Source organism: Prionailurus bengalensis, chromosome A3 (genome assembly GCF_016509475.1).
Source record: "Prionailurus bengalensis isolate Pbe53 chromosome A3, Fcat_Pben_1.1_paternal_pri, whole genome shotgun sequence".
NCBI classification, from domain to species: domain Eukaryota; kingdom Metazoa; phylum Chordata; class Mammalia; order Carnivora; family Felidae; genus Prionailurus; species Prionailurus bengalensis.
The window spans coordinates 74,278,773-74,293,753 of record NC_057354.1 but is presented as its reverse complement, the minus strand read 5'-3'; the positions used below and the strand labels follow the sequence as shown (position 1 = coordinate 74,293,753).

The window sequence follows — 14,981 nt, the reverse complement described above, 5'->3', positions numbered from 1 at the left end:
TCCGACTTCGGCTCGGGTCATGATCTCACCATATGGGTTCAATGACCACGTCGGTCTCTGTGCTGACAGTTCAGAGTCGGCAGCCTGCTTCAGATTCTGTCTCCCTCTCTCTCTGCCCCTCCCCTGCTTACACTCTGTCTCTCTCTCTCTCAAAAATAAACAAACATTTAAAAAAAAGAAAAAGAAGAAGTACAGTTGAACAACATTAGGCCTGGGGCACTGACCCCTGTGCAGTCAGAAATCTGCATATGACTCCTGACTCCCCCGAGCTTAACCACTAATAGCCTACTGATGACCAGAAGCCTTAGCAATTATATATTGCACCAATTAACACACATTGTATATGCTATATGTATTATATCCTGCATTCTCACAATAAGCTACAGAAGAGAAAATGTTATTATGAAAATCATAAGGAAATTAAAAGGCAACCTACTGAATGGGGGAAGATATTTGCAAAGGACACATCCAATAAAAGGTTAGTATCCAAAATATATTAAAAATTTACACAACTCAACACCAAAAAACCACATAATCTAATCAAAAATGGACAGAAGACATGAACAGACATTTCTCCAAAGAAGACATGAATAGATGCTCAACATCACTCATCATCAGGAAAATGCAAAGCGAAACCACAATGATATATCACCTAACACTTGTCAGAATGGCTAAAATCAAACACAAGAAACAAGAAGTGCTAACACAAAAAAAGTAAAACACAAAAAACAAAAGAAACAACAAGGATGTAGAAAAAAAGGAACCCTCATGCACTACTGGTGGGAATGTAAACTGGTGAGCCACTGTGGAAAAATAGTATGGAGCTTCCTCAAAAAATTAAAAATAGGATAGGATCCAGTAATTCCACTACTGACTATTTATTCAAAGAAATGAAAACACTAATTGAAAAAGATATATGTACCCCTATGTTTACTGCAGCATTATTTACAATATTTACAATAGCCAAATTATTGAAGCAGCCCAAGTATCCAGTGATAGATGAATAAAGAAGAGGTGTGGGTTGCCTCGGTAGTTCATTGGTTAAGTGTCCAGTTCTTGATTTCAGCTCAGATGATCTTGCAGTTTGTGGGTTTGAGCCCCACATCAGGCTCCATGCTGACAGTGCAGAGCCTGCTTGAGATTCTCTCTCTCCTTCTCTCTCTGCCTCTCCCTAGCTCTCTGTCACTCTCAAATAAATAAACTTAAAAAAAAAAAAAAGAGCTGGTATGTGTGTATAAACATGCACACACACACACACACACACACACACACACACACACACATGCTGGAATATTAATTATTCAGCCACAAAAAATAATGAAATCTTGCCATCTGCAGCAACATGGATGGATCTAGAGAGAAAGACGAATACCATTTAATCTCATTCATATGTGGAATTTAAGAAGCAAAACAGATGAACAAAGAGAAAAAGAGACAAACCAAAACCACACTCTTTAACTATAGACAATAAAGTGATTGCTACCAGAAGGGAGGTGGGTGGGGGTTTAGGTGAAATAGATGAAGGGGATTAAGAGTAAACTTATCATGATGAGCACTGAGTAATGTATAAACTTGTTGAATCACTATATTGTACACCTGAAACTAATATAACACTGTATGTTAACTATACTAGAATTAAAATTAAAATTAAAATTAAAAAAAACAAAAAGAATGGGCACCTGGGTGGCTCAGTTGGTTAAGCATCCAACTTCGGCTTAGGATATGATCTTGCAGTTCGTGGGTTCAAGCCCTGAGTCAAGTTCTGTGCTGACAGCTCAGAGCCTTCAGATTCTGTATCTCCCTCTCTCTCTGCCCCTGCTCCACTTGTGATCTGTCTCTCTCGCGCGCTCTCAAAAATGAATAAACATAAAAAAAAATTTTTTTTTAAATCTGTGTAGAAGAGGACCCACACAGTTCAAACCTGTGTTGTTCGAAGGTTAACTGTAGTCTTAAGGGAAATTTCTTGTTAAAAGAAATTTAAAAAAAAAAATTTTTTTTAGAGAAAGAGAGCACACGAGTGGTGGAGAAAGTGGGGAGAGGGGCAGAGAAAGAAAGAGAGAGAACCTTAAGCAGACTCCACACTTAGTGCAGAGCCCAACATGGGGTTTGATCCCATGACCCTGGGATTATAACCTGAGCCAAAATCAAGAGTTGGACACTCAACCAACTGAGCCAGCCAGGTGCCCCTAAAATATTTCTAGCTAAAAGAATACACAACTTATCAAAATTTGGGGAGTACAGTAAAAGTAGTGCTCAGGGGAAATTTATAGCATTAAATGCATATATTGAAAAAGAAAATTACCTAACATCAATAATCTAAGCTTTCACCTTAGGAACTACAAAGAGCAAATTAAATCCAAAATAAGCATAGGAAAAAAATAGTAGAAATTAGAGAAGAAATCAACTAAATTTAAAATAGAAAATCAATAGAGAAAATCAACAAAACTAAAAGTTGATTCTTCAAAACTATCAATAAAAGTGATAAACCTCTAGCCAGGTTAACTATGAAAAAAAAAAGAGAAAAGACATAAATTACTAAAATCAGGAATTAAAGAGGATACATCACTACAGATCCCAGGGACATTAAAAGGATAATAAATATTACTGACAATTCTATGTCCACAAATTTGATAACCTAGATGAAGTGGACCAATTCCTTGAAAAACACAATCTGTCAAACTCACACAAGAATAAACAGACAATTGGAATTTGTCTATATCTATTAAAGAGAAGGAATCGATAATTAATAACCTTCCAAAACAGAAAGCACCAGGCCTAGCTGGGTCCACTGGTAATTTCTACCAAAAATTTAATAAAGAAATTATAAAATTTCTCTACAAAAAAAAGATAACATAGAAGAAAAGTTACAGATTCATATTATTTCTCAAAAAAATAATGATTAAATATTTGCAGAAGTTAAATAGCATAGCCTATAGAATGATGTAAAAGATGTTCTATTGATTCAAATTATTGAGAAAAAAAAGTATGACTTTGAAATTCCCTATCTCTTCCATATATAACTTACTCAGTGTGTATGCTATTTTCCTACCACCCCTCCTTGCATGATTCAGATTAGGATTTTACATGTAATTGAACATGCATATGCTGCCCTCAGATAAGAATCTTCAAAAACAGGGAAAAAAAAGGAATTATACCAATTCTTTACAATCTCTTCCAGAAAATAGAAGCAGAAGGAGTACTTCCTAAGCTATTTTATGTAGCTAGCATTATACTAATACCAAAACTAGACAACGACACTACAAGAAAGAAAAGCACAGAACAGTATCTCTCATGAACAGAGATACCAAAATATCCAACAAAATATCAGCAAGTTGAATCCAACAGTGCATAAAAAGAATTATACATCATGACCAAGTGGGATTTATTCTAGTTATGCAAGGCTGATTCAACAGCCTGGAATTAATTAATGTAATCCATCACATCAAGAGACTAAAAAAGAAAAAAATCATATGATAATATCAACAGATGCAGAAAAAGCATTTGACAAAATCCAACATCCATTCATGATAAAAACTCTCAGCAGATGAGGAATAGAGAGGACTTTCCTTAACCTGATAAAGAACATCTACAAAATATTGACAGCTGGGGCACCTGGGTAACTCACTAGGTTAGGCAACTGACTTTGGCTCAGGTTATGATCTCACATCTCATGAGTTTGAGCCCCACATCAGGGCTGTCAGCACAGAGCCCAATTCAGATCCTCTATCCCCCGCTCTCTCTGCCCCTCCCTCACTCACTTTCTCTCTCTCTCTCGCTCTCTCTCTCTCTCTCAATCAAACATAAACATTTTTTTTTAAAAAAGCAAAAAACATTAAAAAAAAAAAACCTGACAGTGAACACCATACTTAATGGTGAGAAACTAGATGCTTTCCCGTTAAGATCAGAAACAAGTCCCCTCTTCCCACTCCCATCCCATTCCACATAATAGTGGAAGTCCTAGCTAATGCATTAAGAAAAGGAAATTAAAGGTACAAAGATTAGGAAGGAAGAAATAAAACTGTTTTTGTTCACAAATGACAGGATTGACTGTAGATTATTCCAAAGAATCAATTTAGAGAAACTTCTGGAGGGCGCCTGGGTGGCTCAGTTGGTTAAGCATCCAACTCTTGGTTTCAGCTCAGGTCACAATCTTGCAGTTCCTGAGTTCAAGCCCTGCATCGGGCTCTGTGCAAATGGTGCGGAGTTTGCTTGGGATTCTGTCTCTCCCTCTCTCCCTACCCCTCCCCTGCTCATGCTCTCTCTCTCTCTCAAAATAAATAAGTATTAAAAAAAAAAAAAAACCTCCCGGAACTAACAATTAATTATAGCAAAGCTGCAGGATAGGTTACTGTACAAAAATCAATTGCTTTCCTTTATACAAGCAATGAATAATGGGAATATGAAACAAAAAGACACATTTACATTATTTCTACAATAAAATAAGTACTTAGGAATAAATCTAACAAAATACACAGAAGATCTATAGTAGGAAAACTAAAAAAACCCTGATGAAAGAAATCAAAGATAATCTAAATAAATGGAGAGATATTCCACGTTCATAGATAAAAAGACTCAATATTGCTAACATGTCAATTCTTCCTAATTTGATCTGTAGATTTATGCAACCCCAAACAGAATCCAGCAAGTTATTTTGTAGATATCAACAAACCAGTTTTTAAATATACATGAAAAGTCAAAAGACTCCGAATAGCCACACAATATTAAAAAAGGAAGTCAGAGCACAGACACTAACTTCAAGACTTATTACAAACAACAATAATCAAGGGGCACCTGGGTGGCTCAGTCACTTAAGTGTCCAACTCTTGATATTGGCTCAGGTTATGATCTCATGATTCATGAGATCGAGCCCCATGTCAGGCTCTGAGCTGACAACACAGCTCGCTCGCTCTCTCTCTCTCTCTCTCTCTTTCTCTCTCTCTCTCTGCCCCTTCCCTGTTCGTTCACTCTCTTTCTTTCAAAATAAATATATAAACTTAAAAAAATAAACTACAATAATCAAGACGTATGGTATTGGTGAAAGAACATACAAATAGATTAATAGAACAGAAAGAAACTGAAAACAGACCGACACAAACATAGTCAACTGACCTTTGACAAAGAAACAAAGGAAATCCAATGGAGAAAAAATCATCTTTCCAGCAAACGGTGCTACAATGACGGGCCACGCAAAAAAATGAATCTAAACATTAAACTTACACCTTTTACAAAAATTAACCCAAAATGGAACACAGATTTAAATGTAAAAAACAAAACCATAACACTTCTAGAAGATAGTGTAGAGAAAATCTGGATAACCATGGGTTTGGCAATGACTTCCAAAGATACAACACCAAAAGCATAATCCATGAAAGAAAATCGATTAAATCGTGGACTTCACTGAAATAAAACAAAACAAAACAAAACAAAAAAACTTCTGCTCTGTGAAAGACTTTGTTAGAGAAGGAAAAGGTAAGCCACAGAAGAAAATTTTGTGAAATATTTGCAAAACCCATATCTGATAAAAAAAGACTTGTATCAAAATTGTATATAAAAAAGACTTATAATTCAAGTACTAGAAAACAAACAACTCAATTTTAAAATGGGCAAAAGTAAACCACTACACACATATTAGAATGGCTAAAATGCAAAAAACTGACAATACCAAGTGCTGCCAGAGATGTGGAGCAACAGGAACTCCCATTAATTGCTGGTGAAAATTAAAAATGGTACAACTACTTTAGAAGAGAGTTTGGCAATTTCTTACAAAGCTAAACTTAATCTTACCATATGACCCAAAAGTCTTGCTCTAGGTATTTGCCCAAATAAGTTGAAAACTTTTATGTCCACACAAAACCCTGAATATTAGTATTTAAGCTACCAAAATGTCCTTCAAAAGGTAAAGTGATAAACTGTGGTACATCTACATAATGGAATATTACATGACAATAAAAAGAAATGAACTATCAAACAACAACAACAACAAAAAAACATGAAAGAACCTTAAATGCATATTGCGTAATGAAAGAAGCCAGTATGAAAAGGTATATACTATATAATCCCAATTATATGACATTCTGGAAAAGGCAAAACTAGAGAGAGAGTAAAATGCAGTGGTTGCCAGGGGCAAGGATGGAAAAGATAAATATGTAGGACACAGCGGGATTTTTAAGGCAATAAAACTATTTTGTAACATACTGTAATGGTGGATATATGACATAAAGTATTTGGCAAAACCCATAGAACTGGACGACACAGAAAGTAAACCTTAATATAAACTGTGGACATTAGTCAATAATAATATATCAATGCTGACTTACCAATTTTAACAAATATACCACACTAATGAAAGATGTTAATAAGGGACACTGTATAAGGCAGCTCGGTGGCTCAGTGAGTTAAGCATCTGACTTTGGCTCAGGTCATGATCTCACAGTCCGTGAGTTCAAGCCCCATGTTGGGCTCTGTGCTGACAACTCAGAGCCTGGAACCTGCTTCAGATTCTGTCTCCCTCTCTCTCTACCCCTCTCCCACTGGCACTCTGTCACTCTCTCTCTCTCTCTCCCTCTCTCAAAAAATAAATAAACATTAAAAAAAATTTTTTAAACAAGGGACATGGTATTATCTGCTCAATTGTCTGTAAACCTAAAACTGCCCTAAAAAATAAAGTATTAATATTTAAAAATCTTACTAGCACTCATACAAAATATTGTTTATTATCCTGTGTGTATTTTAGAAAATGAAAGTTACACTACATATGTAATCTCTTCAATGATACAAGTTATTGGAAAAACAGCATAATTTTGCCAAATTACCATCATAATATGAAAGTATTAATGTTTATATTATAAAAGTCAAAGCAAATCAAGTAAAAAACAAAAGTAAAAAATACTGTTGTCTCTTGCCATATAGAAGTCTTCTGCAATATGGTACATAGAAATCAATGATGTACTTTATCCTCAACAAAAAATCACAAGGAAGTCACAATGAAGGAAGTCATTTTTGCCTCCTTCAGTTGTAAAATACCACAAAAATTACAAAATTCAACTGAAGATGACTGAGATAATAAGTATCTCAGTAGTTATTATATTATCATATTTTCTGAGGTTAATTCATGAGAATTTTTTAAGAATCACATATATAACAGAAAAACATGTCCTCACAGATTTTTTGTTGTTGTTGTTTTAAACTAGAGTTCTTCATCTGATGCATTCCTTGCTATTCCTGCTGACATCAATAAATAGACTATGGCAGAAGCAGTTGTCTAGGCATAACGATGACCAAACCCGATGAAAAGAATTTTGTTAAGTGGGCTTTAGCAGTCAAATTCAGTGGGAGCTGGTTAAAACAACTGAAACCAAACCAAGCAAACCAAACCAAAATAAAAATTACCTCCTAAGTAACCCAGGGCAAGCAACTGGTTTCTTGAGTTAATTCTTAGGCACCCTATACTGGCATATGTAATCAGCATTCTGATCTTTCTGTGTAAAGATTAGATTATTGCTGCAAAGCAGTAAATAACATAGTTTTGAGCTGTTCTTCTGGTAATGGTGATGGCCTTGTGCTGACTGAATCAGGTTACTGCTATTCAGTATCTGATGCTAACTGTTTGCTCCATAAGAGAATACAGCTAACTAGTCCACATGGGGATTGAACCAGTGACCCTGGCCTAATTAGCACACTGCTAATCAACCACCAAAATAGCTAGTATTAATTGGGAGGTGCTCCCATTTATAGATCACTTTATAAATGTCAGGTATTGTGCTAAATGCTTTATGAATATTTTCTCTTAAATTTTGCAAAAACCTTCCAAAGTAGATACTACCCATATTTTACAGATATGGAAACTGAGAATCAGAATGGATAAGAAAGGAAAACAGTACAACAGTCTCCATGGTCTTGTAGCTAGCAAATGAAACATCTAGGACTCAAATCTAGGTCTGTCTGTATCAAAAGGCTTGTCTCCTACTACATAACAAGACTGTATTACTAATCAACTCCAAATAAATCAAAAGGTCTTATATGACAGAACAAAAGAGAAAGATGCATCACTCTTGAACTAAAAACAGTATCTTAAAATTCTGAACATCTTCATTCACAAATAATTTAAAGTTATCCTAATAGTGAAAACAAAAGATGGATGAATCTACCATTAGCATGAATATCTTTATTCACAAAGTAATTCAGGCTAATTCACAATGGCTTAATTAAGAGGTTGACAAACATTAACCAAAATAGAAAATATTCCTGAAAAACAAGGAAAATTAAAACAAATATCAATGTCTTAAAAGAAACCTAAATACTAGTTAATAATTTTCAAATTATTCCTGTTCAACTAAAAAGGAAAAGAAAATATTGCCTATTATTATACTTTAAACTAAACTTATGGTACATATAGAATAAAATCTATTGATGAACAACTTTTGCTTTACACCATTATTAACTAAAACCAAATGTTTATTTACATTAGTGCACCATACCAATAATAAATATATTTTTCAAAATGTCATGTTATATTAAAGATGTTCTATCTCTAGAATTAGAGATGATCATTAAATAAGCAAAGCTTGTGCAAAAGAGAACTATAGTAGGAAGTGCTGGGTTAAACAGTAGTCAAAGCAACCTCTTCTAGGCCCTGATAAGAAGATAATTTAAGTTAACAAACATTTATTAAGAACCTCCTGCTAGGAACTAAGTTCTCATCTCTGTGCTAGACACTGGGAATGCAAAGATACTCAAAACAGATCAAAGGACTTACAATCTAGAAAGGCAAACAGACTTTTAAGAAACTGTAATTCTACCAAAAATGTACAAGTGTCCAGTGAGGTAGAATGAGTGCTAGTCTAGCCTAGCATAAGAGGGATCAGGAACACTGCTACAAAAAGTAACATTTCAGCAAGGCCCTTATGTAAGAGGGATTCTCTGGGTAAGGGAAAGATAATGCGGTGGGAAGGTGAGGGCCAAACTTTCCAGGGTTACAGAATGGCATGAACAAAGCCAGACACATGGATGTTTACAAGAACAAGTGGCCTGTAATGACTATAGTACATAATATATTAGAGAACTATAGCAGAAGAATGAACATATAATTTAGGGTCACATCATAGACAATCCTCACTATCATCTGGCTAAGGAATTATAGTTTATTTGGTGGAAAATGGGAAGCTAAAACAACTTGTGAAGAAGGCTATTTGGTCAGTAGCAACATATCCCCATCTTGAACCTCTGAGCAACAGCTCACAGTTGGAGTGCCTGGACAGGCATCCTAGCACTACTTACTTAGCAGTGGACTTTGCACTGCTTAATATATATGTGCATTAGTTCTTTCATTTCTACGTGGAAATAAAATAGTGCCAATTTTTTTTTAATTAAAAAAATTTTTTTAGGTTTATTTATTTATTTTTGAGAGACAGCAGGGGAGGGCCAGAGAGACAGGGAGAGAAAGAATCCCAAGCAGGCACTGAAATGTCAATGCAGAACCTGATGTGGGGCTTGAACCCACAAACCAGGAGATCATGACCTGAGTTGAAATCAAGAGTCGGACACTTTACCAACTAACCCAGGCACTCAATAGTGCCAAATTCTTAAGAGGCATCAGGAAGATTAAATGCTAGAATATATGTCAAGTGCCTAAAACAGCAGCTAGCATGAGCCCTCAGTATATATTAATTATAAAAACACATAATACTGAGTTCAAACCAGTACTGCAGAACTAATGAGACAATAAAAGTAGTTCCAAGGGAAGGAATTCCAAGGAAGTGTTTACTATGAAACTGCTGAGATAAAAAAAGGAGCAACTGAAAACCTATCCAAGATCTATATAAATAAAACAGTAGTTTGGACAAACCCTGTGATTATAGTTCTGCATTCAGAAAGTTCCTTTTTAACTGCATTAACTCATTAATACCTCAACTGATCATTTCTTGAGGTAATTATAAAAAAGAACCCATATATGATGAATTAGCTTTTCACTCTTACAGTGTCTAAAATAGTATACTTTGACAATCAAACATAGCCAAATGCAAACGAAACCCTGGACATTTTTGTTAAAATTCTATGTCAGTAGAATAACACAAAAGCAAAACCTGTGATGTACGTGTCTTTGCAAGAGGAGAAGTGCATGCTTCTTGAAATTGATCTTCATTAATTCCCATCTCTTTGAGGTAACTTTCCAACAGCTTTTCAACCTAAAAAAGGGAAAGTTTAACTTTTATAATTTACATAGAAAAATTCCAAAAGACAGTTTTCATGTTAAGTATTGAGTTTAGAAAAGGATAATAAAATTCTTGCTTGCAATTATTAATTTATAGCAAATTTTATTATATGGCAATGACAATGTCTTTCACCAAAAAAACAAACAACAAAAAGTTAAAATTTTTGCACAGAATCAAATGAAATTTTATTTCCTCTGCTTGAAATAATGGAAGTCAAGGTTATGATGTTCAATGTGGTACAACTCTTCTGCTACTCAGAGCCAGTTTTTAAAATCACAAGACAATCATGTCAAATTAATAATTAACACTTCTCTGGATTAATCAGAAGAATAAGAATAAAATTTAAAGATTAGAGGCAAGATCTCTTAAAATAGCTACCCTAAATCCATTCTTTAGATTCTACAGTAGAAGAGATAAGAAGTCAAAAGGATGAAATACTCAGAGAAGCCTTGCAGCCTGATGGAACTGGTAGTACTATTAGGATAGATTGTATGTTTTAAAAAACAAAAATTTTTAGGTAGGCTCTATGCCTAACGTTGGGCTCGAACTCATGACCCCAAGATTAACTCATGCCGTATAACTGACCCAGCCAGGTGCCTAAAGGTGGGATTTTTTTTTAATTAAAGAATTTTAAGATGGAAAAATCCATGTGTTTAATTTAGAAAAGCTAAAATTAATATTATTCTAATTACCTTTTAAAATCAGTGGAAAAAAATACTCACTAGTTCTTTGTATTCCTGATGAATCTCTGTATAGGTCAATTTGCTTTCTTCTTCATCATCAAAAACTAAATTTAAAAGAAAAATATTGTATAGTGTAAAAAAGAACAAATCATTTGATTAATGCAAATATAAAATTAAACTCCTTACATCTTACATTGAACTCTCGTTCTTATAACTTAGCTTTTAGGCTTTGAATTCTTGAATTTAAAAAGAAACTGTGTGTGTGTGTGTGTGTGTGTTTACACACACATATACGTATATTAGTAGTAATATATGTTGTATATATATAACATATAACAGTGATAATTGGAAACAAGTTTTTTCCAACTTAAGACCTACTTCATGGATAAGACAAATGCTAATTTTCTACTTTCAATAATAAAAGGCAGCAGTTTCTTTATAAACTTTTAATGGAATATTATTGTTAATAGTTTTAAAATATTAATTCCTTTTACAACAGGCTCCAGATTATATTATCATACTCAAACTTTGCAAATGCAGATTTTACTAAAAGTGACTAGCTAGGCCACTTTTGCTACATATAAATCAGTAATGAAATTAAAATAAATAAAACCAAAACAAATGTTTGCTCAATGATCATATATGTGAAACAATGTGTATTAGAAAGTTATATATTCCAAGAAGCTACAATCTAATTAGAGAAACAGGACAAATTCATGAATTGTCAACAAGAAACTTTTTTAATTCCCCCTAAGTGATCTAAAATGCAAAACTAGGGGCGCCTGTGTGGCGCAGTTGGTTAAGCGTCCGACTTCAGCCAGGTCACGATCTCCCGGTCTGGGAGTTCGAGCCCCGCGTCGGGCTCTGGGCTGATGGCTCGGAGCCTGGAGCCTGTTTCCCATTCTGTGTCTCCCTCTCTCTCTGCCCCTCCCCCGTTCATGCTCTGTCTCTCTCTGTCCCAAAAATAAATAAACGTTGAAAAAAAAAAATTTTAAAAAAAATAAAATAAAATAAATAAATAAATAAAATGCAAAACTAACTCCTTTAATTTTCTATCTGAAGGTCTTCAATGACTGTTCTTTGCCTAGATAATAAATGCAAAATCCTTAAAGGCCAGACAAAACGTCCAAGATTAGATCCCAAGTCTCACCTCCCACCACTCCAAAACCCAAACTTTCCACTCTCAACATACACAATTACTTGGAATACCACCAAACATAACAACAACAAGTGGTGCTTCAAACTCCTGTATATTTGCCCAAGTGTTCCTAGATCTCTTGGCCTTTACCAGTCCTCTTCTCCCAACTGTTCTTAAAGACATTGCAAATGGCACATTCTCCCAGACCTGCCACCCAATCCCAAATCCTAGGCTGGTTAGATCCCTCCCTCTGAACCCTTAAAAACTGCACTACATGCCTTCCTTTATTATGACACCTGCCACTTTAGATTTAAATTTCCATTGACCTTCCTGTCTTCCCCGCTAAATCATAAACTTCTCAAGCACAAGGCTTTTGTTTCATTCATCTTTCTATCCCCAGCTTCTGGCCCACAGACACTAAATAAATAACCTCAATAAATTGAAATAAATGCTGATATCACAGGCAGTACAAAACTAATCTTTAAATTAACTGAGGTAGTGGGGCGCCTGGGTGGCCCAGTGGGTTAAGCGTCGGACATTGGCTCAGGTCATGGTCTCACCCTCCGTGAATTTGAGCCCATGTCGGGCTCTGTGCTGACAGCTCAGAGCCTGGAGCCTGCTTTGGATTCAGTGTCTCCCTCTTTCTCTGCCCCTCCCCTACTCACGTTCTGTCCTTCTCTCTCTCAAAAAATAAATAAATAAACATTAAATTATCAAGGTGAAGAACAGCACACTGAAAGTCACTCAAGTATTAACACTGTTATTTCAACTGACGCTGGGATGTTACTTCCACTTCGGCCATCTGCTCTATGTAACACAGGGCATACACACAATATAATAGCTACTTAAACTGTTTCCAGTTAATTGTAAACCAAATTACTACCTTACATGTGTATAAGGCTGAGGATTACTGCTTCCCTGTAAAATTACACAATCAGATGTATTATTACCGAGATGCACCACTTTTGATGTTTGGGGATAAAAAGAACGATGCTTTAATTTTTTTTTTTCATTTCAGCATTTAGTCTCAGAGGCATAAATAGAATCAAAAGGTGAAATAATTCTTTATTCTCCTAAAGGAGAGATCAGAATTCCACATGCTTCATCGGTCTCAGAATTTTAAATTCTTAAAAAGATCACAAATAAAAATAATTCTGAACTTCTTTAGAAATGACCCATAAAAACAAGACTTAAATATTATCTGAATTTTGATTATGGTGTAATTTCTATTATAGTAACGAAAAGATCCAATGGTCAAACTAAATTTTATCTTTACCAGAATCATGGAATCTCAGGGTTGAAAGGACTTTTAAAAGGTCACTCAGGATAACTAATCATAGTTGAATTCCCCTCTATAACATCTCCATTAAGTTGCTGTCAAATCCACTTAAACACTGCTAGCTCCTGGGAAACTCATTACCTCCTAAGGTAGGCTAACTTAACTGGGATACATTCTGTTAGGGAGCACTTCATAGAAATTTGTCTGTAGCTAGTACCCACTGACCTTAGCTCTATCCCACTGAACCTTACAAAACAAGTCTAATTCATCCAACATAAGGCAGACGTTCAAATGATTGATGGATATTACTACCTTAAAAGTCCTGCCTAGCTAAACAACCACCATAACAGTTAGGCATTCATTCATATGACATGGTTTCTAGTTCCTTCTCCGTAAATGAGTTCCAATTTGTCTCCGAAAACTGAATGCAGAACTCAAAGCGTGAATGATAAGGACCTGGAGGTCATTTTCCCTTACAGGGAATATTATGCCACATGTATATAGTTCATTTGTTAGAAAACACTCTCCCCGCCCCCACCCCAAATTTTTGTACAGCAGAGAGTCTGAGTGTTCAGTAAAGGCAATACAGGCCACTGGGTCGCCAGCTCTGGGCCTGCTGGAGTAATAACATGCCCTCCCTTTGCGATCAACTGCTTAAATAATAAGGAACATAGGCAAACTGACATCTCTCCTCCCAAGTCACTGGGGAAGTTGTTGAAGCCCACCCAAACAGTCCACCTGCCCAAAGAAGAAACGTGCAGTATCGGGTGTAAGACCCAACAACATAGGATTAAAGTCTGATGATTTTCGGATGTGCTCGGGCTCAGGGAAGGGGGAGTCCCCGTCTTCAGTTCCGTGAAGGAAGACTGGCGCAGTGCCAGCAATAATACCTCCTACAAACCAGCTCTAAACCTCGCCGACAAAGGTAAAAACCTAAGAGATGAGCGGTGGTTCGTGGTGACCACCTTCCGGCCGATGCTGGGGAGAGAGACACAAGAAAGGGCTGTCGGTTCGGGATCTGGGTTTTACCTTCACATTTCTGCTCCACAAAGTCCAAGATGGGGATGGACCAGTCCGGGCCTCGCAGGAACCCAGCGATGCTCTCCACCACCCATTCCACCTCATCCTCTTCTTCCGCAGCCATCCCGCTTCGTGGGACGCCGTGGAACCCTAGGCCAGACCGCCGGAGCTTGCTAAGGCCCTAGGGCCGCAGCGGGCCGAGACAGAATGGGAGAAGAAAGAGTTGTTCCCGCAATCGCTCCGCTACCTGGACGAAACCCACAAACCAGTTAACGTAAAATGGTCGCTATGGCAACACGCGCAGCCGCCCCAGACTGCCTCCCGGAAGTGAAGCCAGCTTCCCTGGAGCCTGATCCTCTCGGAAAGGGCCATTTGAACAACGTTTTCGATTGGCTGGGAAAGGACAGTACTGGATCAAAAGATAGCCTTCCGCCTATTGGCCCGGAGTTGCTAGGGCTGAGAGCAAAAGTGTAGCCATTGGCTGGAGGCCATAGCAGGAATCTCTACATTCTCTTTTCCTAGAAGTGCGTGGGGGCTCACGCTTAGAAATGGTGCAGTGGCGTACGCGCAGTGGCTAGTCTTCTCTCGGTAAGGCCTTCAAAGGCTTCGGTTCGCCGTTGTATACTTAGCACCTCAGTGCCAACGATATT

At 36.5% G+C, this 14,981-nt stretch overlaps 1 protein-coding gene across 4 annotated transcripts in view; it reads right to left on the bottom strand.

Annotated features, from left to right (window-relative positions):
* CFAP36 (cilia and flagella associated protein 36) overlaps window positions 1-14,686 on the bottom strand; it is a 29,991-nt gene extending 15,305 nt beyond the window's left edge. For 2 of the 4 annotated variants that reach the window (XM_043603417.1, XM_043603418.1), the window contains exons 1-3: window positions 14,341-14,684; window positions 10,934-10,998; window positions 10,083-10,184 (exon numbers count right to left, since the gene is read on the bottom strand). In XM_043603417.1, the coding sequence (XP_043459352.1) occupies window positions 10,083-10,184; window positions 10,934-10,998; window positions 14,341-14,455 (282 nt within the window). In that variant the 5' untranslated portion in view covers window positions 14,456-14,684. Of the gene's footprint in view, window positions 1-10,082; window positions 10,185-10,933; window positions 10,999-14,340 lie in introns of all 4 variants that reach the window. The other 2 variants (XM_043603419.1, XM_043603420.1) reach the window with 2 other exon arrangements.
* Between the last annotated feature and the right edge of the window lie 295 nt (window positions 14,687-14,981).